General features: G+C 40.8%; 1 protein-coding gene across 9 annotated transcripts in view; it reads right to left on the bottom strand.

The window, feature by feature from the left end:
* Nucleotides 1–27760, bottom strand: part of KCNIP1 (potassium voltage-gated channel interacting protein 1) — a 401769-nt gene that overhangs the window by 5594 nt on the left and 368415 nt on the right. For all 9 annotated transcript variants that reach the window (XM_069869304.1, XM_069869310.1, XM_069869308.1 and 6 more), the window contains exons 2-4: nt 11923–12047; nt 3927–3996; nt 1687–1757 (exon numbers count right to left, since the gene is read on the bottom strand). In XM_069869304.1, the coding sequence (XP_069725405.1) occupies nt 1687–1757; nt 3927–3996; nt 11923–12047 (266 nt within the window). The remainder of the gene's footprint in view (nt 1–1686; nt 1758–3926; nt 3997–11922; nt 12048–27760) is intronic.

The raw sequence follows: 27760 nt of genomic DNA, 5'->3' as shown, positions 1-27760 counted from the left end.
AGTGGCAATTTCCTGCCTAGAAATGGTTGCTGCAAAGAGGAGTCACTCAGATGGTGCCTGGTTAAACACAGGTGGACTCTAACAGCAGCAGTGAAGCTCAAGGTTTCTTACCATCCAGCCTACGATCCCAGTGAAGGAGGAGGAGGATCCAGCATTTTCTCTGTGTTCACCTTGAGGGAGACAAAAAGTTCCCAAACTCCTCTAACAAGGGGAGCCTCAGATTTTTTTTCTCTGACAAAATCTGTCAGACTTGATCAGATGTGGTTCCCACCACCAATTACTCAGTCTGGGACACAGCATTTTAATTGTAATTTTTTTTTGTTTACAGCTAAATTATTGCTTCCAATAACTTTGATTTATTGTCTATACTGCACAGTCACTCAGACATTGTAAGTAGCATTACTACAGGAATTTATTAGCAGTAGCAGAGCTTCAAGCTAAGATAGCTATACTGTTCCTGACACCTTGTTTAACGTTCTTAGTCCTTCCTGTGCTATCTCCATTAGCACTGCATGGGGCAGCACATCACTTCTTAGAAACCTTTGCTCCTTTCCCCCAGGGCTCAGAGGAATCTGAATTTGCTGAAGTGTACTAAAAAGGGGACAAAATGCTTATGTTTGACAACCACTAAAGAGACAGGTTGGCCAGGAAGGAAAGCTCAGCACTTTTTTTTTTTTTTTTGATAAAGACTTATCTAAGCATTTTGCTGTGTCTCAGTCTGTTTAGGTTTCTGGAAGTCTCTAACTACTGAGTAGCTGCCAAATGTAAGATTCCCGCTGCAGCCATCACTACACACACATATACGTATAGTAATGTTCCCATTACACATTTGATAAATGAACTAATTTCTTAGTCTCACCTGGAAATTACTGGAGTTCTTAGGCATGTGATGGCAAGGGGAAGAGACTGTGTAGGATTTCTAGTTTTTTAATCTCAGAAAAGTCTTCAAAAACAGGCTGCCCAGGGAGGTGGTTGGGGCACCTTCCCTGGAGGTGTTTAAGGCACGGGTGGACGAGGTGCTGAGGGACATGGGTTAGTGTTTGATAGGAATGGTTGGACTCAATGATCCGGTGGGTCTTTTCCAACCTAGTGATTCTATGATTGAAAATCAAGAAGCTCATCCTCCACTGGCCTGTGACTTAACATATCCCTTTGCTGCACTTTAACTCTGTGTGTGAGCTTGAAGGATGGCTCTTGGTAGCCACAGCAACAAGACTTTTAAGTAAAGGGTGGATTTTGTTTCCCTAGGGATGAAGTATCTGAGATACTTGTTCAATACATCAAGTAAGCTAAAAAAAGCCGCATGTTCCAGCAACAGACAAACGTAACCCTACAATGTGCAATGACCAAAGACAACACACAATGTACCGGCTTTTCTTTGCCACCCGCATTATCTGTGCAAATCACTGGATGAGACGGTTCTTGGCCTCTCCTTTCTGCTGTACAAATCTCTGCACTTTCTCCCTGTGGTACTGAATAAGGTGATGCATGTCTCTTTAGAGAATGGAAAAACACAACTCCATCTGCATAAACTACAGTCAGATTTTGAAGTATTAACTGATTTTAGACTGAAATCTCTAACCTATAAACCAACAAGTGCCACTAGTTAGCAGTGAAGAATGGATGGAGAAACTTAAAAACACAAAACTGAGAAAGAGGCATTGAAGGAGAACACAAAACAATTACCTCAAACTTCACTGAGCCATTTTGTGCAGTGTCAAATGCGTTAAAGAGATAATGAGCGTACATGCTAGCATCTGAAAAACACGAAGGGCACTGATTGGTACAACATTTTATTACACACTCATGGCTCTAAACAGCACTCATAACCTTATTTTCTTCTGTATAAAAAACAAACTTGAAGCATTGTACACATATTCAGGTGAATCCTGGTGCCTTGTGCTATGCAAGCACTCAGGTGGAGCAAACCAGTTTTTCTTTACTCTGATCTCTATGAAAGGTTTAATATTTTCATACAATTCAAACCCACGAAGTATAAGAGCACGGAGAAAAATCAAATACTTAGGTTACTGTCATGCATAAGATTAGAATACACTGACTGTAGCAGAAAAAAAAAAATCTACTACATTTTTAAGAGAAAGCTTCTAACGTAAGAACTCCATAAGCAAACCGTAGAGTTACTTATGGGATAGTCCCACTGAAAGCTAATTAAACTAAACTAAACAAGGAACTGAAAATGTTAAAATAGAGACCTTATTTCAATAAGATATGATGTACATTAAGAAATAATAGATCACCAGTGTCATTTGATGACAGATAAACAAAAATGAAAACCCATCATGGATAGGAGCCCTATGTAAAAAAGTATCAAAAGCCTGGGATAACGCTGCACAAAGGTTTTACATTTCAGAGCTAATTTACTCCCTCTGGGATGCACAAGTTTATCTGAAGAGAGAGTCATAAAAGTGAAAAAAATTCCAAGGAATCTGAAATCCCACCATTTATGATCCTAAGGTTATACAAGCTGTTTTCAAATCAAGTGAACCAACGTAAACTACAAAATCATATTTGCTGTTAGACTGACTATTATTAAGCACGTCCATGCTACCATCATCACTAACCAAAGGAAAATTCTGTTTCAAGGGTATGGGACAAGATAAAGAAAAGGTAAGTTTTTGTCAACCTCAATAAAGCAGAAAGAAGATATCTATCCACAAAAAAATTAAGTTTCAGTGCCTGATTGTTTTTCACACATGGGAAGTCACCCAAGGCGTGTCACTTAAAGGAGTTGGTGCAGTTACTTGAGGTAACTGGAGTTCTGTGGACATACTGGCATTAATATTGAAAACACAAAACACATCCAGAAACATTGAGATTATAAACACTGAAATTACTGTGTATTAGTTAAAAAATGGGCTGGTTGCTCTTTATAACAGAGCCACAAAAAGCAACCACAATAGGAAATCATCAAGTCCATGCAGAAATTTAGTGTAACCTTTGAGGTCACGTGCATTGTAAAACGTAAGCATAATATGTTCTATATTAACACTTGGTTGAAAAAAACACTTGTTAAAGGCTTTCTTAAACTATATGCACCATGCACACCTAGACTCTTGCAGAACTTCCAGTCATTGTTCCACAGTGAGTGTATTCTGCAGCTACTACAGCGTGGAATGTCTTTGCAAAGTCTCAAATCCTGAATCTTTTACTAAGCCACTTCAACCAATGACTCATTTCTTTCAATTCAAGAACAGTACCCTCCCGAACATATCTGGGTAGAGGAACTGTGTTGATGGTTGGACTTGATGATCTTGGAGGTCTTTTCCAGCTTTAATAATTCTATGATTCTAAGAACAGATAAATTCTTGATGTTTTTAAAAGGCAGGACATACATTATTTGAGAGGTTTGATACAATATTTTAATATTCCAATACATGACATGACCCTATTTAACCACACAAACACAAAAAATGATCATTTTGGGTAGTTTGGAGTTCACACATCAACTAAGAACTGCTTTAAGAATTTTAGGGAGATTTTGACTAATTTGCAGGGCAAAATGATGTCTTGGACTCTTTTGTTCTGGGTACTACTTGCACAGCAGCCCACCAGCAGGGAAGCAATGACACACGGAGGGGAAGGATTCAGCTTTCTGCCATCCAGAAAGTCAAAACAATAAAAAGCATCAATCCCTAGTTTGTGTTTTTGACTTGGGGAGTAAAGAGCTGAAAGCTAGCGGCAATCATTAATGTGGGTTTGTCTATTTTCTCGTGAAATAACTGTTCAAAGGGCCTGACTTATTTTTATTACCTCGATGCTCGTGTTTCTGTTTAAGATTCTGCAAAACTTAAGCTCAATTCGCATTTCTAGCACAACTGATCTGAAGCAGTTTAGCAGCCAGCTGGCAGTAAGCAATGTTAAGACATGCTTCAATAAACCTGACAGACACAAAGTGCTCCACTTACCTCCATGAGGAAAAAACTGTGCATAGATCTGTTTGAATGTCTCTTCATTAACAACCCCACTAGGACATTCCTGTTGGAAAACAAAAAAGGGAAAAAATAATCGAGGAAAACCCCAGCTCTTTAAAGGTTCATTTGTGAAACACTACAAGCCCGAAGAGAGCAATTAAACAAATCGCATTCCTGTTCTCACAGTTCTCAAATTGCATAGACTGTGCTGCCGAAGAAATTAAAATAATTTAGACTGCAATTTCATCTTAAGCATCTCATAGACTTGGTTCACCATTATCAACACTTCTAACAGAATATTCAGCAGTGTTTAATCTCCATTTTAGAGGATGACCTAGAAAAGCTGCTCACGTGTTCTGTCATACAAAGTTTTAATCTAATAATTACAAATGACATTAGTGTCAGATAACACTTTCCCTTTCCGATGCCTCCATACATACGAATTCATTAATCCTCAGCAGAATACTGCAGCCAGATACCTGACACCATCTCTGCGGAGGCTGACGGTATATCCCCTACCCAGAAGTCCTTATAAACGAGCATTAGGATTAGGTTGAAAAAGATTAGATCATTTTTAACCTGCATTTTACATTTTAACCTCTGTAAACTTCTGAGAAGCCAGACTGTGCCCATGTAGATTTTCTAAGCAAGCAACCTCCTTTTTCAGCTCTAGTACTAGAGCTTAAAGTTTTTTGTTTCATTTTTGGTTGCCTTGAGTAAGGTTAGACACTTCAGAAGAGAGTGGCACCTGTGACCAGGAAGATGAGGCAGGTATGAGGAGCTGGGCTTAATATCTTTCTTGCACTTCATTAAGGATCAGGCTTAAAAGGATATGTCATGGCCCTAGGTAGGTTTGCAAAGCAGGGCAGAAGCCAGTATTGCCACACAAAAGCCCCAAGACTAACCCTATAGCTTGGGAATCAAGCTATACAGACTGGGAGGGGAGAGACAAAAAGATTGTTACAGAACGTATTCTAACCTGTCACAGTGAGACAAGGCTTTACTCAGTATGAGAGGATACCTGTGCAAATAGAGATGTTTCCTTACCCTCAGTCAGAAAATATCAGTGTGCACCAGCTTAAAATGCTTTGCCCATGAAGCAGCTTTTAGCTCATAACAACATCACTGTGCTCGAGCACTCACCCTGCTCACCAGACCTGGCTCCCTCTTCCCAAAGATAAGTCAGTGCTCAAAAGAACCTGTTTTTCACTGATAGAGGATTTGAAAGCAAAACCGATGGAGATCCTTAACAACCTTTCAGAAAATAATCTGTGGAATTGCTCTGAATGTCAGCAGCATTGTATGCAGCTGTGTGTCAGCTCAGAAGGGAACTATTTTGAAGGTGATCATAGTTGATTTCCTTAATTTGTCAAATAAAAAGTTACAGACACACAGTCTCTGGGTTTTATTTGTGTCAGACCTCATAGTTACTCACTACTAGCAGCCTGGAGCTGCCACAGATGCATACACTCACTGCATTACACCCCACTCTGCAGATCCAAGAGAGACAAATGCTTATTCTGGTGGCATCACAGGTTGTTCAATTTGAGATGAGTAAACTTAGGAAGTCTAAGAAAGTCCCTTTGAATTGGTGACACAAAAAGCTGGAGGAAGATGCACATCAGTGGCTTATTTATTGATGAGTTCTTTAGATACCTTTTAAGAACAAAAAGGACTTTGACAAGAAGTTCTTCCACTATGAAAAGCTTATAAAGAAAAAAAAAGCATTTTTTTCAAGCCTCTGATCTGCCGGCATCACCTGCTGCTGATGTGCATTCAGCAACCACGGAAAAGGACAGAGCAAAGACAGAAAGAAATTGCTTTATCCTGTGCAACTCACATAAAGATAGTAAGGAAGAGTATGTCAGATAACATCAGAGACGGTTCCTTAATCATATACCCACTTGCTGTAGAAATTAGAATGATTTGAGTTCCTTCCTCCAATGCAGAAAACCTCTGTTTGGGTAGAAAACCATAAGAGATTTGGAATAGATTTCAGCTAAACGAATGATAATTTCTTGCTTGAAAAGTTATCTTTTACTCTATGTCTTTGTGTCCTGACAACTGCCCTTCCCCTGGTTATGTTTAAGTGCCCCAGATAAAACCCAAACCCAGCAATGTGGTTGTGGTCTTGACCTCACTGGAGTCACCTCTTCTCCAGCATCAATGTTCAAGTCTTGCTCCAAAGCAAGCCCAACCGGATTATCTAAAGCCAGTGGCTGCAGGACCAGACCTGGATTTTTCATTTACAGACAAATCTAACAATACTTTCTAATTTTGTATGGCAAAATTCCCAGTTAGATGAGTCTCCTCAAAACATTCCAAAGCTGTTAATAAAATTCCAATTGCTTGGTTTGTTCGTCATGAGGGAATTGGTTATTTATTTAATCTGTTCAAGCCAATTCTAATAAGCTAGACATCATTATAAGAATAATAATTAATAGCTACCATAAAAGTATTCTCCCAAATGTCATGCTTCCTAAAGCTTGTAATTCAATATACGTTAAATATATCTGATATTTATTTATGGCATCTTTTAACCACTGATCAGGCCAAGCATCCTATCAACATCCACCCCTGGGTAGAAACTTTCTCCCTCATCACTGGAATGCTGCTGCTCCTGGACTGACATGGCCTTAGAAGAACTTCAGAGTATTTGACCACCCACATTGTCATTCTTTTTTAAACCAAGCCAAGCACGGCCCCTAACCATCCTTTCCAGCACAGTGCTGCTGGCCAAACACACTAAGTGATGGTGTATTTCTTTCTCCCATCCTGATAAATACAACTATTATCTTCACTAAGAGCCATCACTTCGCATGCTTAAACATAGTTTCTGAATGCAGGGACTGCTGATTATTTTCTCTATACCTTCCACAATACTACATTAACATCCCATGTTCATCAAGAGCCCTAGCCCACCACGAGTTAGCCAAGAGCAGGCACAGGGGAGCAGCAGCTGCTGCTGCAGACACTCTCCTCACAGAAGCAAAGTCTCCTGCAGCTGTTTTGGCCGGCACACTTGATTAAGTTTTCTGAATTTCCACATAATCCTTATTGCTTCTGATTTTCCATCTGGAAGCCAAATGAAAGTTTGCATCAAACCTGCAGGACTGTTGGGGAGAGGCAGCATTGCCATTGATCAGCCTGTTTAGCTCTTTATAATTGCATTGCTTTCCAACACATATGCTCATACCAATTCATTTGCACTTAATTGATTACAATTTTGTTTTTACATGAGTCAAATAATGCTCAAGAGGCCTCATTAGTGCTACAGCACAAGGTAATACAGCTGACTCAAAAGAAAACTCTCTTGTGAAAACGAGCAGGAGATCTCAGTATCAACTTAAATTCCACTGAAGACAAAGCCTCATTCAGTAAATATTTCTTAGCAGCATGAAAAGGCATGGCCCTTCACCGTAGCATTTGTAAGGCCTTATACTTCAATAGCAGTGGGGTAGATTACAGATAAACACCTCTCATGTCTTTAACCTATGAATTCTTTTAAAGTGCTCAATGAGAAGACTTTTTTAAAGCAACCTCTCATTTGCAAACTGCTAACTATTGAGCATGGGCATTGAGAGCAGGAGTCACAGAGATCAATCTCCCCCCTCAGACTTCTTCTAGAATAATTAACCACAAAGGAGCTGAATTCACATAAAAAAAATAAAAAAAACCACAAAACCAAACAGAAAATCAAATAGAAGTTGCACTTGCTGTTTTTTCTTCTTCTGGAATCAGAAATTCACTTCATTGATTGCTTTCGAGGATGTGCAATGCAGCGAAGCAGGGATCAGCAGCAGAACCAAAGTGGGGCTAAGCATAACCTGCCCATCTGACCCTTCATCTTCTCGCCAAATCAGCTGAGAAAAGGAGTACTCAAGGGAGCCACATTTTGCTAAACTGAAGTATTAAGTTAGCTGACCACAGACAGAGCCTAACACTTTCCTTTAGGAGCCACAATTCAAATTTGCATCTCTAAGCATTCACACTTCTCACGTTTCCTCATTCTTACTAGGTTCTCCCAGTCTGGAGATACTGGGAATTATTAAAGTATCAGAACATTTCTACCTTACTTGTGCTGCTTGCTTCAGTCTCCCAAACCTGATTTGTTACAGATGATTACATCTTATTATGTACTCCACAACTAATTTTCTAAAATACTCACACTAAAGCAAGGTAAGAATGTCTCCAACAGCCTCTCAGTTATTTGGGCTGTCAACTTTCTGATTTATTACTAGAAAATCATCTCTTGCAGCTAACAACCATTTCCCCTAACAGCACAGAACCCCCTGAATTGAGCAAAAAACTACATAAAAATCCCAGTCCTTTTAAATCCAGAATGTGAGACATTAGAAACATAATGTAAATGGGAGGTATCGAATTACTGAGCTTGAACCTCTGTCATTGTTGGTCACTTCATTAACCATCAATTTATCAATTTTAATCTTAATAGTTTCTCATTCTCTTCCCTCCCATTCTGTAACTGTTCCCAAAATGTCACTCCTCTGGGGAATGAAAACTGTATTTTAATTACAGGTTATGCCTATTCATAGCCAGTTTGTTCCCATGCCTTTCAGCTCAAACAATTCTCTTGCCTGATGTGTTATAGACATAAAGTATCTCATTTTATTTTGTTAAGCTAATTCAAGACAAGATCCACCAGAGCTTCTGCTGGTTTTTGCTGTCTCCATTTCCTTGTGTTTGCAGAACTACTGCCGAAGTAATCAGGCCAAATGCCTCGTGTTAATCCATCTCCAGCCTGACAGCACCTTACTCCAAGGCACAAAACAGGCTATTCCACATAACGTAACTTGGGGACAGAAATAACTGCTAAGTTAAAGTGGACGTTTGGTTCTGGAATCGAGAGATACTGGAGAACAGCAAAACTTAGAAAGAAAGCTGTAAGCAAAGAGAGAAAGGACGCCTGGCCATGCAGCAAGGACACTGGCTAGGTTAGCGTGCTTTGCTTCTCTGGAGAAAATTCGGTGGAAGCCTCCAACAATCTGGTGCAGAAACACCAGCCTTCAGCTCCTGTGCCTCCAGCTGGGCTGAGCAGGGCCTCGTTCCCTCCACGTCCACTCTAAATGCCTGTAAATGGCTGCCATGGTTTTACTCCAGCCAGAAACTGAGTCCCACACAGCTACTGGTCACTCCCCTCTGGTGGGATGGGAAAGAGAATTTTAAGAGTAAAATTGAGGGAAAGCTCGTGGGTTGAGATAAAGACAGTTTAACTGGGAAGGCAAAAGCCACACTAGCAAGCAAAATAAAACAAGGAATTAATTCACTGCCTCCCATCAGCAGACAGGTGCTCATCCACCTCTAAGAAAGAAGGGCCCAGGAAGGTGGTTGAGTCACCTTCCCTGGAGGTGTTTAAGGCACAGGTAGATGAGGTGCTAAGGGGCATGGTTTAGTGTTTGATAGGAATGGTTGGACTCGATGATCCGGTGGGTCTCTTCCAACCTGGTTATTCTATGATGTGACAATTACTTAAGAACACAAACACCATCACTCTGAACATGCTTTCTTCCTTCTTCTTTCCCTAGGTTTAAATGCTGAGCATGATGTCATATGGTGTGGGATATCCCTTTGATGAGATGGGCTTAGCTGTCCCAGCTGTGTCCTCTCCAGACTTCTTTTGCACCCTCAGCCCACTCGCTGACGGGGCAGTGGAAGAAGCAGAAAAAACCTTGACTCTGTGAAAGCACCGCTTGGAAATAATGAAAATATCCCTGAATTACCAATACTATTGCCAGCACAAATCCAAAACACAGCCCTATATGAGCTACTGTGAAGAAAATCTATCTGAGCCAAACCCAGCGCAATGGCTCTGTGATAATCCAGGTGTTGCCGCATGATTAAGCGGGGCCCGTGCAATCACTGAGAGCAAGCAGTACATAGAAAGCAGAGAGAGGAAAATGACTGTATTCCCACAGGGATTTTGAATCTCCAGATGGCACTGTAACACCATCCCAAAATGCAGATGGTTTGATACAATAGGAACGATGGTAACAGCTGAGTCAGTTTGCCTGCTGTGCATAATTACTCATCCCATTGAAACCATGATTTACAGGCTACAAATGCTAAAGTTGCCCTTTCATTTCAATTTAAACCTTAGATATTAAAGCTTCATGCATATCATGTGCAGAGCAGCCGGAGGAAAACAGACTGCTTTGTCCTAACAACCTGATACAAAGAAAAACCTTGCCAGTACTACTAATTAATACCAAGGCCTTCAAGCGAGGTCTAAGAGAGGGTTTAGGTCACAAGTTAAATGCACTTGTCTATTATTATTCTTACCCTAGGAGGTAATGACTCTGCGCTGCTAAGCCACAGCAAAATGGGGAGGGGCAAGAGGTAAATGTCAGACCTACCAAGAGCATCGCAAGGCTGCCGCTCTGTTTCACATTGTAGGTGCTGGCACAGCTACTCCTCTCAGCATCGAGCAGGGCTCTCCCACACAGGATTTCCACCAAACAGAGCAATACAGAAAGCATTTCAGAGATCCTAGCAGAACACTTAGCATGTAAGAACTCTCTGAGTTTAGTCTCCCACTGTAGGTAGTCATGTCATATCATGCCGTATGTTAACTTGTCGAGCTCTGTCTCAAAAGCCATAAGAAATCTTTCTGAACACCAAAAGCATGAAGGGGTTTCAGAACATCAGTCTTCAGTGGTTAGAAAACTCCATATGTGAAATGATCTCCTATCTGCAGCAAAGGCTGTACAAATAGAACACATATGCAAACTGGAAAACAACGCAGAAAGCTGAGCTATGCCTTGGACTTCTTAGGTGTGGGATGAGACAAAGGATGAAAACACCAAACACCTTGAAGAAATCAAATATACATCAGAGATGTGATTAAATCAATTTTCAAGAGTGTCAGAAAGAAAGACTCTTCTCCATGTCAAACAGGTTTCCCTCGACACCCCCGCATTCAACATAGCTCAGCTTGCTTTTGCAAAGATTTCACCCAACAGACTTGACCTCTTTCCAAGATATTTTAGCATTTCACTGACAGTAGCTGAAATGCTGGAGCTGTCCTTTAATACAACTTAAAAACCACACTGTGTTTATTGAGCTAGCTCGATCCTGATCTATTAATCATCATCAAAACATCAGCTAGCACCAGCCACTTGGGTAACTAAATCCAGACCCTCAGGCTACTGTGTAATGAGTATTCATTCTTAAAGGTCCATAAAACATCTGCTCTATGTAGCCTTCAAATTTCCTATCTGTTTCTATTTATTATGATGAGTCCAAAAGAGGCAGCAGCAGGTAACTTAGGAGCTGAGGCTCCTGGAGCCGCAGGCACCCTGCTCGCAGGGAGAATACGGCTGGAATGGGGGCTCGCAAAGACAAGGATGGGGCTGTTCTGTGCATGTAGACGTGCCAACTAGTATGCCGCCTGCTTTCGCCTGAATCTCTAGCCTCCCTATTGTCTCCTCAGCCTTGTTACCTGTTTAGTTTCAATTTCTTTTTGGCTCCTGCCACTCCAGCCTTATTCCTAACCTGTGCAGCACCTTATAGTCCTAACATGCCAGTAACATCCTACTACGAGAGTGAGATTTCTCCAATTAGAGAAAAGATAAAAGAAACCGTCCTGGGCAGCTAATCACAAATAAGCAGTACTACACGTATACGAGCATGGGGAACTGACAGCAAGAATTAATTAAGTACCCATGAAAACATTTTCAGGTTATCCTGAAGTATCAGCACAACTGAGGAAATTGTAGCATGCTTACTGACATTTGGTGAATAAATTCAATGAGAAAATTATGTACTGGATATTCACTCAAATGCACTTTTAGGCAGATTATGGTGTCATAAATATTAGATGGAGAGGCAAATTGTGCTCATTTGGCTGTGGTAGGGGAGATCTAGCACAAACCCACTAATGTTTAGCATGGGAATTATACAAAATGCAGCTGAGCAGTTGAGGGTGGTGGGAACACACGTACTAGACTGTTCATTGCAGTATTGGTCTTACATTTTTAAATCCTCTGTAAAGCACCTGAAGTTCTCTTTTAGTGAAATTGGTTTGTGCTTCAAGCTGTTCCAGTCCTTCGGGTCTATGGCACACCGTAGTCATTTCTAATTCATCTTCAATTTTGTCTGAAAGAGAAGACAGGACAGTATTTATTACGGTTGTTACCTTTGCTCCGTTAACAGGATGAATAGGACAGAGTGGATTTCAAGAGCAATAGAGAAAAAGGCAACCATCAACAGAACTGCTCTGTATAACTGTTTTCAACCTCTTGAAAGCAAAATAAAAGCCATAAGAGTAAAGCAATAGCTAACATTTCTTACTGGGCTGCCAATTAGCACCCTCTCATTCACAATACCAAAACTAGCAGTGAGAACAGAAGGGTAGACAGCAGATACATTGCTCCAAAAGGCAACACCAGATATTTCTTATCTAAATATTGAAGCAGCTTGAGGAATTAGGCCTTTCAAAGTACTAGCTTTAAAGAAACCTGTGCAAATGTAAGCGAGAGAGCAGACGTGCTTAAGCATATTAGACAATGACATTACACTGAGGGTAAACAGGGAGGGAAACTCTTTCTGTGTGCTAACCAAAAAGCTTGCTACAAAGACACTAAAGGTCACTTTAATCCTAGGAGAAATTCAAATGATATCCATAGTTGCTGACTTGGGACTGAATCCAGCCTACACTTGTGGGGATTTCTTGAGGAAACAGAGAAGCGATGAAAAACTACTTCTGTGAATTTTATTCAACAGATTGCTCTCCCACAAGGAAGAAAAACACTAGACACAAGTTGCATTCTGCATTACCATAATCTCGCCTCTTCTGTGATGCATGTTTTGACCAGTCAAGACCATTTCCCCAGCAGTGTAGGTAATGCCCAAACGTATGCAAATGCTTAGTGTGCACCAAATTGAGATTCTCTGATCTTTAAGGACCCAATTTCAGGTTTCATCTGACATGAAATTCTCATCTACACCGAAAAGTTGCTTGACATAAAACTAACTCTCCCCTTACTATCAAACAGCACAATTTGTGCCCTGTAAAATATCTTAGGTTACTGGGATCAAGTACAATACAGCAATTCGTGCTGAAAGTAAAAAAAAAAATAAATCATGAGAAATGTGCAAGGAAATGGAGTTGCTCTTCATAGAGAAAATGCATGAATTGAGAATAGATTGGCTCAGAGAAAGAACAGACAAGAATAAAGCTATCTTTTTCATAAATGAATTAATTCTGTACATGTACATGAACATTACTAAGGGAGGACACACACAAGTGAGTGATAATAGTTAATTAACACCAGTTCATTATTTCTGCATTAAGAAATCAGTTTGAAATATTGCTGAATTGAGGATGAGCCATCCTCCTAATCTTCTGTCAGGAGTTTCACAGTCAGCAGTTGCATGTCTTGAGCAATGAAAAATACATGCTTGAATACTGTAACTCAAGGTCCCTTGCACAGCAACAGAATAAAGGTAAGAGACTTTGTAATAACATTGGGCAGGAGGAGAGGATCACCACATTTATGATGTGGAAAAAATGAGCGCGCCCAGAAGAATCCTGAAGGAGACCACTTCTCCACACAAAGGGAACACGAAGAGTCTAGAAATTATAGTTCCTGTTAGAAGAAAGGACATTGAAAAGGAGGTCTTCTACAGGAAAAAAAAAAACCCAGACAATGTGAAATAAGGGGGAAAAAGCCATTTCCTTTGAAAGAGCATGGATGTCAACAAATGAAGGAATGCAGAAGGAGCTGTAACAAGAGAAAAAAAATGGGAAGGAACTTCCTTGAAATGAGGGATGGGAAATGAACAGTTCCAAAAAAGAGAAAATCTGCTTGAAGGGAGCCAGGCTAGGGACACTCATCACCAATCTATCTGTCATATAGGAAATTTCTTTTTGTTTACCTTTGATTAAGTCAGTTACCTAAAACCCTTTACAAAACTCATGCAAGGCCAGACTCCTTCCTCTGCTGGTTCCCAATGCAATGAGCAGTTTTCACAGGACCTTAACAGTTTCATTTTTCTACAGGAAGCCATGTAGCGTGCAATGTGCAGGATATTAGCAAGTCCAGTTGTGAGCCTCTCTGCTTGGCAACCAGTTAAAAACATCCAGATTTTCACTGACATTTCATATTAAGTCACTCTAAAGGAATTTAGAGCCTCAGTCAATGTGAAATATAAGTATAAAATACAAATGCAAAATCTGGCCTTACCATCTTTACATGCTATAATATCATTCAGCAGAGGGGAAAAAAAAGCCCAAAACCTATGCAACCTCATGGAAGCAATGAGGCCAATGAGGGAAGCCAGCCTGCTGGATTACTCTCATACGTGGTTTTAATTACATTTGTACAATGTTGCTGTTCACGTGATATCTACAGAGGCAGGAAAGATAGAGCTGAGCAAAGTCCCGCTCTTTGCAAAAACATTTTGATCTGATCGAATTGTTTGTGGGTATTTGCTGTATACTTCTCAAGAAAGCAGTTTTCCAAAACACTTACTGGAATTTCTGTTAGCATTCTAAAACCAAATAATTAAAGAATAAGTTCTCACTCATGGAAAAGTTGCTGTATAGCTTCATGGTAGCTTTAAACAAAATCTGTAGAATTACAGCTCAAAACTCAGAGTTCTTTGGCTTTTACAGATGTCCTTTATATGAACAGGCTCAAAAATAGGGGCTTGGTATTATCTTTTCAAAATAGTCTTAAATGCAACCTTATTTAGTAATTATTAAATTGTAATTTAGTAATTATTAAATTGTAATTTAATAATGATGTATTGTCTTTTGACATTAGAAGCCTCATTCAGTGAATCATCATTTCAAAAGAGTTCAATTTGCGTTCTTCGGCTTGTCCTGCTAGAACACGATTTTTCCAACAATCATCTAATGAGCTTTGGTACCACAGGGCAGATATTTCTATGTTAAAAATAAGCCAGATTGTTGTAGATTTGATTCCATTTCCCATGCTGAGAAAACTGGCAAAAGGAAATTATGAAAAATTCATCCATTCCAAAGGGACTCTGTATTTCTTCCTTCCATTCTCCATTCCAGAACCAGCATTAAACTCTGCCTCTGAAGAGTATCTGATGGTTCCCTCTGGGTTTATCCTTTCATCTGTTTCCTCTTCCTTTCCCGAGGGAAATATTTTGAAACTTCTCAAAAAACCCTCCTGAAGCTTTTGATCTAGCCAAGGGAGCACTCAAAATGACACCAGACCAATAATTTTCCAGTAAACACACTCTAGAAATGGTAGAAATTGTTCCTGCGGTGGAACAGACCTTGACACAACAGAGCAGTCCGGGGCATTTCTTGGAGCCTCACTGCAGAAAATAACCACAAGACAGATTTACTAGGTCATTTTGTCTGTCACTAGCCAACAAAGAGCTATTTTCTGTGGTGTTTTACCATAGTATCTGCTTTAAAAGATAAAACTTATTGTAGAAGTAACTACGTCATGTTAATAGGCCTCACAGATTAAACATCCCTTGTGTTCATCAGATATTTACATTCACACTTTTCTCAGTTGCCATCTCACATTCAGAGATTTGCTTTCAGAAACTCGTCTGCTCGTTTCTCCTCCCTCCCTGGCGGAAAGCCCGCAGTGGGCGTAGCACGGACCTGTAGCCCGAGAGCTAAGGACGCTAACTGCTCTTCTGTGCAAATCAATCATTTCCAACTCAGTAGTCCCCACCTCACATGAAGATTTGTTTGGTTTATTTGTTTCCTTTCACGGCTTTCTCTCATGTTAGCTCTTGTAAACATTTTTCTTCCTTTCTCTGACACTCGATAAATTAACCACAGCAGCCTCATTGGCAAAAGAGATTGTCCCTTCCTCAGCTGCCTTTTGTCACGCCTGTTGAATTTCCTCTTATTTACATATTCATTTGCACATCGGCTCAGTCTCTCCCAGCTCTTCAGGGGTGTCACTGTACGTAATATGAGCCGTAGCATTTATAAACACCACACTATTATTAAACTGAAACTACTTTGCAATGGGTATAACTGGAGAGGGGCAGATTTAGACTAGACATAAGGAGGAATTTCTTCACCATGAGGGTGAGGAGGCCCTGGAACAGGTTGCCCAGAGCAGTGGTGGCTGCCCCATCCCTGGAGGGGTTCGAGGCCAGCTTGGATGGGGCTTGGGCAGCCTGGTCCAGTGGGAGGTGTCCCTGCCCATGGCAGAGGGTGGGACTGGTTAATCTTTAAGGTTCCTTCTAACCCTTTCTATGATTCTATGATTCTCCTTTATTGCGGTGTATACACAGATACACATACGCAAATTTAAAGTTTTATTAGGAGACTGTGAAGTTGGGATCTTTTATCTAATATCATGTCCTTCCTTAGTTTTCCCTTGTTTACAGCTTGCTGAACACCTGAAGAGATTTGAGCGTGAGAAATGGGCATGCTGCTGGTTTGAAGTTAATTTTCTTCTCCTTCAATTTGCAGGTGCCTGAACAGACCCAGGGCCCGACTGCCGACACTGCAAGGGATGTGCGTGGCCACCCCCCTCTCCCCCCAGCTCAGGTGACGTTCGTGACCAGCCACTGTTGCCTAAAGACTCCTTTCCACCTGGGACTGGAGATATTACCTCGGGGTCTGGGAACCAAGCAGCTGGCTGGTGGGAACTGGAGCCGTGGCAAACAGGTCCAGATTCAGTATTCTGGGTCTCAAAGCATGACTCATTTTTTGTTGGGTTATCTGTGTTTACCAATCAGGTGAACTCAGTAATTAAACCAAGAGGTTTCTCCTACCTGCAGACACTGATAAATGATAGTTTTGGTTTGTTTGTTTTTTTTTTTTTTAGCTCCAGCGCCTGCTAAAGTCATCCCTGGATTAATCCCTTCCACGCCAGATGGCTGCAGCAAGTTGCATCCTTGGCTGAAGATCACCTGCACTGTTCAGCCAGCACAGAACCCGCTTATGCATTTGCTTGGCTGTTTTTCTTGCAATACATTTAAAACTGGTGGAATGGGAAGTAGCATTTCTTGATTTAGAACTTGTCTTTGGCCATATTTTTATGGCTGCTTTTATAGTAGGGTATGAAGTCTGGGTCTGGTAGAAACGCCTGTAGTAATCTTGCTCCAAAGCAGGTCCAGGTCATGATAATTACTTAATTTCACATTTTAATGCAAAACATAATCTCTATTTGCTTAGCCTATAGGATAGGCACATATTGTATAGCAGGCAAAACAAATAATGGCTCTACTTTACAAAGAAAAATATTCCTGCCATAGTTGCATGTACATACATATTTTATGGATTGTTGCTAATGAGAGATACTGTTTTTCATTTCTCTGCTGCTTGCTCAAGAGCAGAGAATAAATTTTCATTAGAGTAGATCAATATTTTAACTGAATACACTTTGGAAATTACTTAACGAGGCTTGGTTTATACATCCTTTCATATTTTTTTTTGATTTACCTTTTGTTATCTTTACAATGTGAAGATTTCCATACCCAGACTGCCTGCAAATGGCTGTTTTACCGCTATAAACTCTGCTGATCAGAATTTGCATTTCTCCAAGTGATAAAGTGGAGTAATTTAAGTCTGTTCATGTGAGAGCTGTCTTGTGCATCTACATGCTTACAGACAAAACTGTTTAATCATTGAGGAAAACAGACTTCCAGCCACAGCTGACTACTACTCTCCATCACAGACCCAGGCAGCGGGACTCAGTCCTTCCCTTGCCCATCCTAAAGACAACAAATCTATTCATTTTGAAGGAAAATGAGCTGCTCCAATATTTCTCCACTTCAGATATATCTGTTTCATTGGAGACAGGCGCGTTTATCTACCGTGTAATGGAAAACATTGCTTCATTGTCAATATACCTTAAAAATACACAAATAGTGTAACCAACATTCAGAACAGCTACACTAGCTGAGGCTCTACCCAAAGCCAGTTCCTATCCATGCAATGCCTGTTTGAGGCCCAGTCAGAAACTTGCCAACACTGGCAGCAGAAGGCAAATTACCCGACACCCTCAGCACAGAAGTCGAGCCCTAAACCCCTCTGTTGATAGCACACCTTCCAGTATTTGCTTCAGCAACCCATTTCCGTGTAAAAATACCTAATCAATATTCTTTAGACCCAACAATCCTTGCCTCATAAGCAGAACAGATTAAATTGGTCACAGGTAATGACAAAGTTATATTTGTGTACTAAAAAAAAGGAAATGATTCTGTGTTATAGACCAGCTGCTTTCTTGGCTCTGGTTTTGAACAGCCACCAGTCCCAAATTTATGAAGCCGCCGGTTCTTCCTCTCCCTGGCAGCTGCCTCTACACAAGTAACACTGCGCACAAAAGCAGAAGGTTGGTTTTCCTGGGCCAAACCCACTTGTGAAACCCAAGAATCACTGAACACCTTTCCCACAGCAGCCACAAGTAGAATCATAGAATAACCAGGTTGGAAGAGACACACCGGATCATCGAGTCCAACCGTTCCTATCAAACACTACGTAATACACTGCAGTGATAGAATCATAGAATAGAATCACTGAAGTTGGAAAAGACCTCTAAGATCAAGTGCAGATGTCAGCCCTACACCACTGCACCCAATAAACCACATCCCAAGTGCTGTGGCCACATGTTATCTTGAACCCCTCCAGGGTGAAGACTCCACCACTTCCCTGGGCAGCTTCACCGCTCTTTCAGTAAAGAAGGTTTTCCTAATATCCAGTCTAAACCTCCTCTGGTGCAGCTTGAGACCATTTCTTCTCATCTTGTCCCTTGTTACTTGGGAGAAGCCCCACTCATGTGCCTGGCAAAGAAGCAACAGCAATGTCACATTGCATCATTAGGGCTGGCCACAGACAACCCTGAAACAGTTTGAAGGGAGGGTGTAAATGATGATTTAATAAAAATACAAACGAGACTGTTCCCTGCTTCCAAAGGCTGCAAGGTGAAACTGGGTGACAGCAGGATCCATGGCTAATGGGAGGGTTTTGAAAACATACTGCTTATAGGATCATTGAATAGTTTGGATTGGAAGGGACCTTAAAGATCATGTAGTTCCAACCCCCCTTCCATAATTATTATTATTATTGCTTATAATAAATTCACTTTTGGCGAAAGAAAAAAATCAAGATGTAAAACACAGCTAATGTGCCCAGTGTTAATTGTAAAACTGACAAGTCTTAGATGAAATGGGCAATTTTACAAACACAGCAGAAAGGAATTAAATTATGTGCAAGAATTATTATACTGCATCTTATTTTTATTAAAAAAACATTAGCTATACTTTAGGTGCAAGGTCCTGAAGAAAAAAATTAACTCTAGTTTATCTACACTATCTTCAAAATTAATCTCCAGCCAGAACACTTGCTTGGCCAAATATCACAGGGAATAGATCCCGCCTGTGGGAGACCAACTGCAAATATTTGAAAATTTCATGAGGAGGAAGAACTAAAGGCCTGAGTCCACAAATGCTCATTAGGGCAGAAAGTTACAGGAATGGGAGTCAGGGAAGAGCTGTGTTAGTGATGTACACCCTGAACACTGGCTTCGGCGTTCCCTCCGTCGGGGTAAGCGGAGCTGTCGGAAAGGCTGTTTTTGTGCACTTCCTTCAAGGTTTGTGGTACCAGGCTCCTGGGGCAAAGGCAGCTCCACTATCTGGAACCATCAAAGAACTTCTATGCAGTTTCATGCAATTCCACCAAGATAAAAACCTAGTGTTAGCCTTTAAATGAATCTGGCAAATACTTAGAAATCAACCAGGCTAGCATGGCAAGTAACAATAGTGCAGGCTTGTTCCTGCTGACGTTCCCTGAATGACAGGTAAAGAAGACCTTAAATACACATACCTGCACGCCTATAAATCCTAAAAAAAATGGTTAATTCAAATCTGCTCGGGGTAAACATCAGTAACAAAATGGCACTAAGATACATATCGATGTATCAAACATTAGACATATTTAATTAAAATGGAGCAGTCCTTTATTAATAAATTATTATTATTAATGTTATTGCCTAGCTAGAGAAATCAGTTTCTAGAGCAAAGGGACCCTCCAGCCATAAAGCAAAAAGGAACTGATGTCTCCTTATCTCCTCCCTTTTTCTGAAATGATTATTTATTTTTTTTTTTACTCCTTCAGGTCCATTTTCACCACTAAATTAGAAAAATCAAATTCATTACACAGTCAAGCTTAAAATGATTCTTCTCCCTGCATGAACCTGCAACACCACCAGCTGCAGAGGAAAGCTGTAAGAGAACCCGACAGCGTATAAAATTCTGAGATTTAATTAAAAAAATAGAAATTTCAGATTTCTTGGTTAATCCTTACAGTGGCCTATGCAAAATGTCACATATGAATACTTCCCTCTGCCTCTACACGCCCGTAATTGGTGTCAGAGTTGTACACAGAGGAAACTAGAACAGGGTTATACTCTGAAGAAGGAGCAGCAGCAGGAATGGTCAGAGCCCAGACGTACCTCCAAAACATCTTTCTGGCACACAACTAAGATCAGGCGCAATGATTTGAATACAAACTTTACAATGTCAAATTTGATTTTAAATGTTTAAGCAGACACTGCGTTAACTCTACTTTTCATTAGAAACAGCTTTGCTGTGGCCACTGGCCATTCCCAGGGCAGGACACAGCAGGGTGCCCTTTCAGTGCCCTGGACCTTACCTGGGATAGCCTTTTCTTTTCAATTTTCCATGCACATTCCTGTCCGTAGCAACATTTATAAGGGAAGCAACTTATCAAAACAGGTGGAAAACTGCTGAAAGCTTGCTGCTTTTCCATAGGAATGCGGCAGAAAACGTGCTTTGGGGACAAGTGCTTTCCTCCAAGCTGCTGTTCAAAAGTGAATTTGCGAAGAAATCTCACTAGAAAGGTTAGAAAATAACTTCCCTCTGATGATTTTTTGAAAATTCCCATGAATACCATCTCAAAACTTTACGCAGAGAGTACATGAACGGCTAAGGACTTGACTTAGCACGTCATGTGATAAAGCAGTGCACACAGAAGGAGTTGGAGGTTGAGTAGAAGCTGGTGCTGCCGGCACCAGAGGGAACTCTGCTGCTTCCCAAGCTGCAGCCTTACCCAGGAACTGGGCAAGTTTCAAACACCTTTAATTTTGTTCACTGCCTGCATGGAAAATGTGAATAAAGTCATCCGGGGGAATCCGTTTCCTGGCTTAAGCAATGTTTTGGTACAAAAATGATATGACCGATAGAGTCAAACTGGTTTAAATTTTACCTCTCTGATACACGTAAAACCATCGGGCAGGGTCTAGGAAAAAGTAAGAAAAAAATTTAACAAAAGGAAAGTGAAAACCATAAACAGCTTTGTCTTTTGTTAATTTTAAGGTGACACTGGACGTGTTCTGCAAGTGCCATGGGGTCCCCTTTCCCAGTTACTGTAAGATTGATTCCAAGCATATTTTACATTTTTAGTTTTTTCCAACCTGCCTCTATCCCTTACCCCAAGGGGCAGGAAAGGAAGTCAGAGCTTGCTGTCCCCTGTACAACCATGGAACTCAGGGCAGCATGTGAAGGGAAGCATGCCTGCAGTCATGCACCCATGCAAGCATCCATGCATCCAGCAAGACAGCAATGCAGCAGTCATCCTAGGAACTCTGCTAAGGGGTAAGGAGGACTTCACATGCAAGTTTTTAAGTCTGCCTTTTCCTTCCTCTCCACAGCTTAGCTCTTTGACAGCTGTAAAAATAAAAAAAGTGATTAGTAGGAGTGAAAAAGTCTTTGATCCGAAAGACTAACTGGTGGTCTAAGCAGTCACTTGCCTTGCAACACGGTCATTTTGCACTATCTCATGTCCCCTGGGAGAAGATTTCATTAGCATATTAGGTTAAAAAAAATGAATAAATGTTTTAAAAGATACATATATGGCTTCTCATGCCTTCAATTTCTTTTAACTGGAAAAGACTGCGCATGGTACACACCAGTCATTGCTTCTCTCTGGGTAGACAGAGAACACAAGAATCAAATTCTCCAGCTAAACTGATCTTGCAGCAGCCCATCTCTGCAAACCCTTGTGGTGCCCCTGAGCAGGCAACGACCAACTCAGGGCTTCTACCTGAAATCTTAAGGTTGAGCAATTCCACGATGAATTCTTTAAAGCCATCTAAATAATCCACATGTTCAATGTTTTCCCACTGAAAAACCAAAACTAAACAAGTCTAAAAGCGAAGATGCATTTTCCTTCTGGCACGTTTGAGACGGTTTACACACATTACACCAGCGTTTGACTGTTGGAGGGTTTGAAACTCTTATCATTATTCCCACCCTCAACTTTTTACTTTCAGCTTGGTCTTGACAGATGCATAAGCAGATTAAAAAGAAAATCTTTGGGACCAAATGTTAAACTGGTACAGGAATGGAGAGAACTTACTCTCTATTGGATAATTTACTAAAGTATCTGTCCACAAACAAACCAGATGGAGGTAAATAACAGAACAGTGCTTCCCAACATCATCATCCCCTTGATGAGAAAATGCCTGGTCAGATAGCGCTGCTGAGTCAAGGTGCTTCACCTCACTAACTCTGGCTCAGCTGTTCTCAGCCTGAAGAAGGAACAACTAAAGGAAAAACCCAAGACTGATGCAAGAAAACCACAGTAGATGCTCCAGCTGGCTGCTGGAGTGCAGGAGCAGCAGTGATACTGTGGACAATCACAGGGTCTGATCAATAATAGAACTGAATTCTGAATGACTGACTAGTCACACAGGGATGTCACCCGGAGGTTAGTGACTACAGATACCTCCACACTTGCCCTTTTGAACTGAAACTTCAAGGATGTTTCCAAGAGAACCTGGTCTCAAGAACAGAGTCTACAACCAACCATGGATTTAAACTACATACATAGAACACAACATGTACTAGAGACAAGGCAGTACATACTAAGAGCTCTACTGAAAGCATATAACAACAGTGAAGTTTAATAAACTTCACAGTACCACATGCAGTATAATTGCATAACTTCTTAACCTTCTTGATCCACTAGGGTAGGTTTATAATAGAGAGAATGAGCAGGTTGCCTAAAGAGGCCCCGAATCTCTGCTAAAGCAAAAAATGTTGAACCATGAAATCACCCACTGCCAGGGAAATCCCACTTTGCTGAGTAACTTGAGGACAGGGAGAAGTCTCATAAGGATAGTTCTAAATTTGCATGTTAACAGATTAGCTGCAAACTAATTTCCATTGATGGGAACAAAGAAATGTAAATGCAGTCATTAGAAAAAAACATGGTAAGAATGTCCTGATTTAATAAGGGTGAAATCAATGAATAAAAAAGAGCTAGAGTATACGGAGAGGTCCCACAGAAAATATAGGGCTTGAAAAGATGAAGATGCATCAGAGATGATTAACAGATAGCAGGAAACAATAGATGTGCTGCATAGAAAAAGAGAAATATGAACTATATTTACCCATATTGGGCAACTTTGAGAGTTATCAAAACTTTATGCTGTAGACAATGCACCCTGGATATAAAAATATAGTTTCTTTTCCTCTGTACAGAGATAAGAAAAAGACCCTTAAAAAAAGAAAAAGAGAAATAGAAAAAAGTTTCTTCTAACAAAACATTTTTCTTCTTTGCATGAAAGACTTCAGACTTAGCTTTCAATTGTTCAATTGAAAATTAATTCCCTTCCTGATTATTCAAATTAGAACTAAGAGTTTTTGGTTCATAGTCTGTATTTTTTATTTAACGTCAAATTTCTCTTTTTTTGAAAAATGGCACTTTTCAATAAGCTTAATAGAAAACTTCTTAATTATCATTTTCAATTCATATGCTGATGTCTCCTTACCAAATTAAATAGTATAAATAAGAGAAACTACAATCTATCACCACTTACAAATGCACTTCTAAAGTGTGCAGAAGCAGTTACTGAGGACTTGATTATTTGTCATCGCTCCCAAGGAAAGTCTTAAGATGTTATTCTAATCCCCCAGGTTATGGCTTGCTGTCTTGGTAGTGGAAACAGAGTAGTTTCTGAGCAGTTATGGATCAATGAAAAGGAAAAGAAATTAGCAGAAGCTCAGCTTATCATTTTAGGGGATTACTTTTAACATGCTAGTGGTTTGTTTACAAAGAGCACTTCCCTACAATGTCACCACACAGCACTTTACACCTCAAATAAAGCTTCACATTATACTATAGCCACACAGAAAAGGAAGAAGCCTACTCTTGATTATTTTCCTGCTTTGTAAGAAACATTGGTTAGCACTGGAACAAGATACTGAAATGCTATTTGGTAACGTAACAGTTCCCAGCTGAACAGAAATAAAAAAAAGGAAAAGTATTTACATACTAACTTGTTATAGTTGAGTGATTTTTGTATAATTTAATAAACATATATATCTCCTGGAATGCATAAATTTGATGGGCACTGGAAAGTGCTGGCACTTGCCATTTTGCATTACTAATATCACATTGTGAATACATTCAGCATCACTTCAATTCAACTTCAAACCTCTCTGCACAAGAGACAGATCAGGGCTGACATACAGTCACCTCTGAGAATAATAATTCTGTGTATTTTGTCGGGGAATTCAAGGCTCTCTCCCCTAAGCATATAATTTTTAGTTCAATAGATGGGTACATAACTCACAGTCTCTTAGGTCTGGGCTGATTAGGGCGCAGTCTAATGAGTTGGAGATGTGCCGATTCCCAGAGTAAAACACTAGGACAACTCCAAGAATAACTTTCTCAGTGGGTGGCCACGCCGAGCATGCAGAGGGACATAGACACCACATGGAGAGCAGTGCACACACTCAAGGCACTTTAAGAACACACTTCTCAGTCCTGCAAATCATCTGCATTGTTCTCAACCTCAAGATCTCAAGTCCAGGCTAGAGTTAGAGTAAAGTCTGCCTAGAACTGCGTCCAAGCTACCACCAACACCACTTGTGTATTTTGCAATGTTTTCTGCTGATTTCAAGAAATTCTTCAGCTGCCCAGCTGCAGTCCTGGCTTCAGTTTGTATATTTTTTTCTGAACCATTAGTAATGAACTTAATGGCAAAAGAGATTCTCTACTTAAAACTGTTTTTCAACATAGAGGCCCTGAAAAAGCCTCTTGGAAGAGTAAATCCAAGGACAAGCACCCACAATCAATCCCTTTGAAACACTAAGTGGCACTTCATAAGCCATGGCTACAATTAAACTGTGAGACTGCAAGGGGAAAGATGATGAAACTTCGACCTCCTCTCCAAAAAAACAACCCTAAACCCAAACTCCCTGCTCCTTCTTTGATGACCTCCAGCAGGAAACCTCAAGCCCAGGAAGAAAATCCTCCCAGCACATTAATTGCCTTGCAGCAAAAATCACAATAACTCATTGCCCTTTAGGGAAATGAAAAGGCAAACATTAGAATATACCATTCCCCTGAAAGAGGAGTTTTGCAGAACTTGCAGTATTTTGCTCAAAACACAAAATGGTTCATGCAAATCAGTTCTTACACCCTTAGGAGGACCGGGACTGCAGAGCTCAGGTCTTTGAAAAAGAGGAATGACTAACACAAACCTAAAAGCTATCTTGCTTGATAGCCCTGACAGCTTCTTTCAAACTCCCAGTCGTGACTGTCGATAGCATCAGCATCATTACTGGGTCTTGACAATGCAGGACAACCAGGAGTGCTGTTTCACAGCATTCAAATTCTTATAAATCTATTTTCCAACCCTGCTATAGAAGTGAGTTATACCTCAGTAGCTCTCTGGAGTAAAGGAAATTTGTAAAAACCCATCAGTAAAATAGGAATAACAACGCTTACACTTCTGTATGTGCTTTCCCAGCACTCCAGGCAAGTCCCTACAACTTCCTTAGCATTCTTTTATTGTGTCTTCCTTGTTACAAATGGGTCTAACTTTGTATTTTGGTTCTGTGTTGTTGCATTAAACAAAGCTCCACCCTGGTTACAGCAAGGACTCTCCCAAGAGTTGAATTATTTCTAGGTTGATATTTAGGCAGTGCTTCAAGTACAGCATCTGCTCCTAAATCACTCCAGGTACTTCAAAGAACAATCCAAGGAAGGCAGTCAAGAGTAACAGAGTGAAGATGCCAAAAGATGACCTACAGGAAGGACCGATGGCATGCACATATTTGATTAAACAAACAAACAAAGGAACAGTGGCTCTTCTGAAGGCGATGGACCAGATTCTTTTGCCATATTCCCAGAGCTACTGGCAGTACATTCTTTTTGACCTTAGCACTAGTATAACAAATGGGTTTAGTATGGCTAGTGTCACATGAACACATCTGTACAGCCATTGCCTTATCCAGGGAAACAGGCTTGTGGCTCCCAGCTGGGAAGCAGACACCACTCATCCCTTGCTCCATCACAAGGATTTAATAACGAGAGCCATGAATCAGAGATGTGAAAAAGCGTCATCACACAAAAGAGCTCAGCTCAGGGATGGTACAACAGCAAAAAACCCAGCTAGCAGAAGGTAGAAAGCATTTTGTCTACCTTAGCAATACCTGCCTGAGAAAAGTGCAGTGAACCCCAGGGAACTGCTATGAACCAACACAGAACATCGTCACTCATCTTCTTTCCAAAGACACCACCACCAACTTGTTCTAAGTGGTCTGCAGTATTTCATAGAGCAAGCTGAGCAACCCAGAGTAATTTCCAAAAAGAAGATAAGCATTCATGACAGAGGCATGTTAATTCTGCAAGCAGCCTTGATCCTTTCACCTGCTCCGGCTCCATAAGGGAGCTCACAGAACAGTTTCTGTGCTGACAACTCAGATGCTCTCTGGATCTGGGGCAGGTGCTGAACTCCAGCTAACAAGAATCCTTTGCTGTGCAAACTAGCAGCAGAATTGAAGCCAAGTACCATCTCGTTTGCAAACTGAAAAAAAGCCCCAGTATTCAAAAAAGCTGCAGTTCCTGGCACTTCACGGTCTAGCACAGTGTGCACTGGGAACAGTCTTTCAGTGTTATTCTTACCCAACCTGTGTTCCTCACTTCTATCAATCTATTCACTTCTTGGAAAAGGTGACACAGAATAACGGCCGCCTTGAGTCAGACCAATAAATTCCTCTAACCTAGGGAAGAAAATAAAACCAAGGCAACCACAGAGAGACCCACCACCGTCTCCAGCAGACCAAGCAAAATTTCCCAATCCAAAGCTGATGTCTTTGTATCCAGGATACGCACAGCTCTTCAATAAATGTTGAGCCTAGATACTCTCTTAATACACACACAACTGTAAGAGAAGAATCTGTAATAAAATTTTGTCTGGATTGCACTGAGCATCATCACAAGGAACAATAATGGTCATGGCTGAGACCTTTATAACAGCCAGCTGAGCTCAGAAAAGATCATTCTCCCTCTGGAGCTCGACTAGATCCTGGTCTTTATCAGTTATATCAGTGCCCTCAAGTCAGGCCCCATCCTTGCACAAATGCATGGCAGGGACAGTTCCTACCCACAACGTTTGTCATCTCAGCAGGAAACAGCATAAAGACAATTCTTCCCAGTTTAGGTGTCAAGACTGAGCGTTCAGGAGTGGAGCAGAGGAGCTTTTCCTGCATGCCAAGGCTATGGCATGCCTGGGCGGCTCTGGCTCATGAGTATTCAGTTTATAGCTGCTCCCATGTCAGGAGATTTGCTCAGAGTCACATAGGGAGCCTGGGATAGAGCTGAGGTTGCTCTGAGATACCTGCAGTCACACCTGGGTAGGGGAAGAAATCTGCCATTCAAGGACATAATTTGCAATTTATTTTATTTTAAATTGGCCCTGGCTAGAGATGAAGAACAGAAAATGGAAAAATGTTTATGCAAATCCTATTTCCTGAAAAATTACTCTCTAGCCAGCTGCAATGAAATGTCCTTTTGCCCTGACAGTCTGATAGCTGGAGATCTG

The sequence above is a fragment of the Phaenicophaeus curvirostris genome, chromosome 15 (assembly GCF_032191515.1).
Source record: "Phaenicophaeus curvirostris isolate KB17595 chromosome 15, BPBGC_Pcur_1.0, whole genome shotgun sequence".
NCBI lineage: Eukaryota > Metazoa > Chordata > Aves > Cuculiformes > Cuculidae > Phaenicophaeus > Phaenicophaeus curvirostris.
The sequence above is the reverse complement of the archived record's forward strand: the minus strand, read 5'-3'. Positions and strand labels throughout refer to the sequence as shown.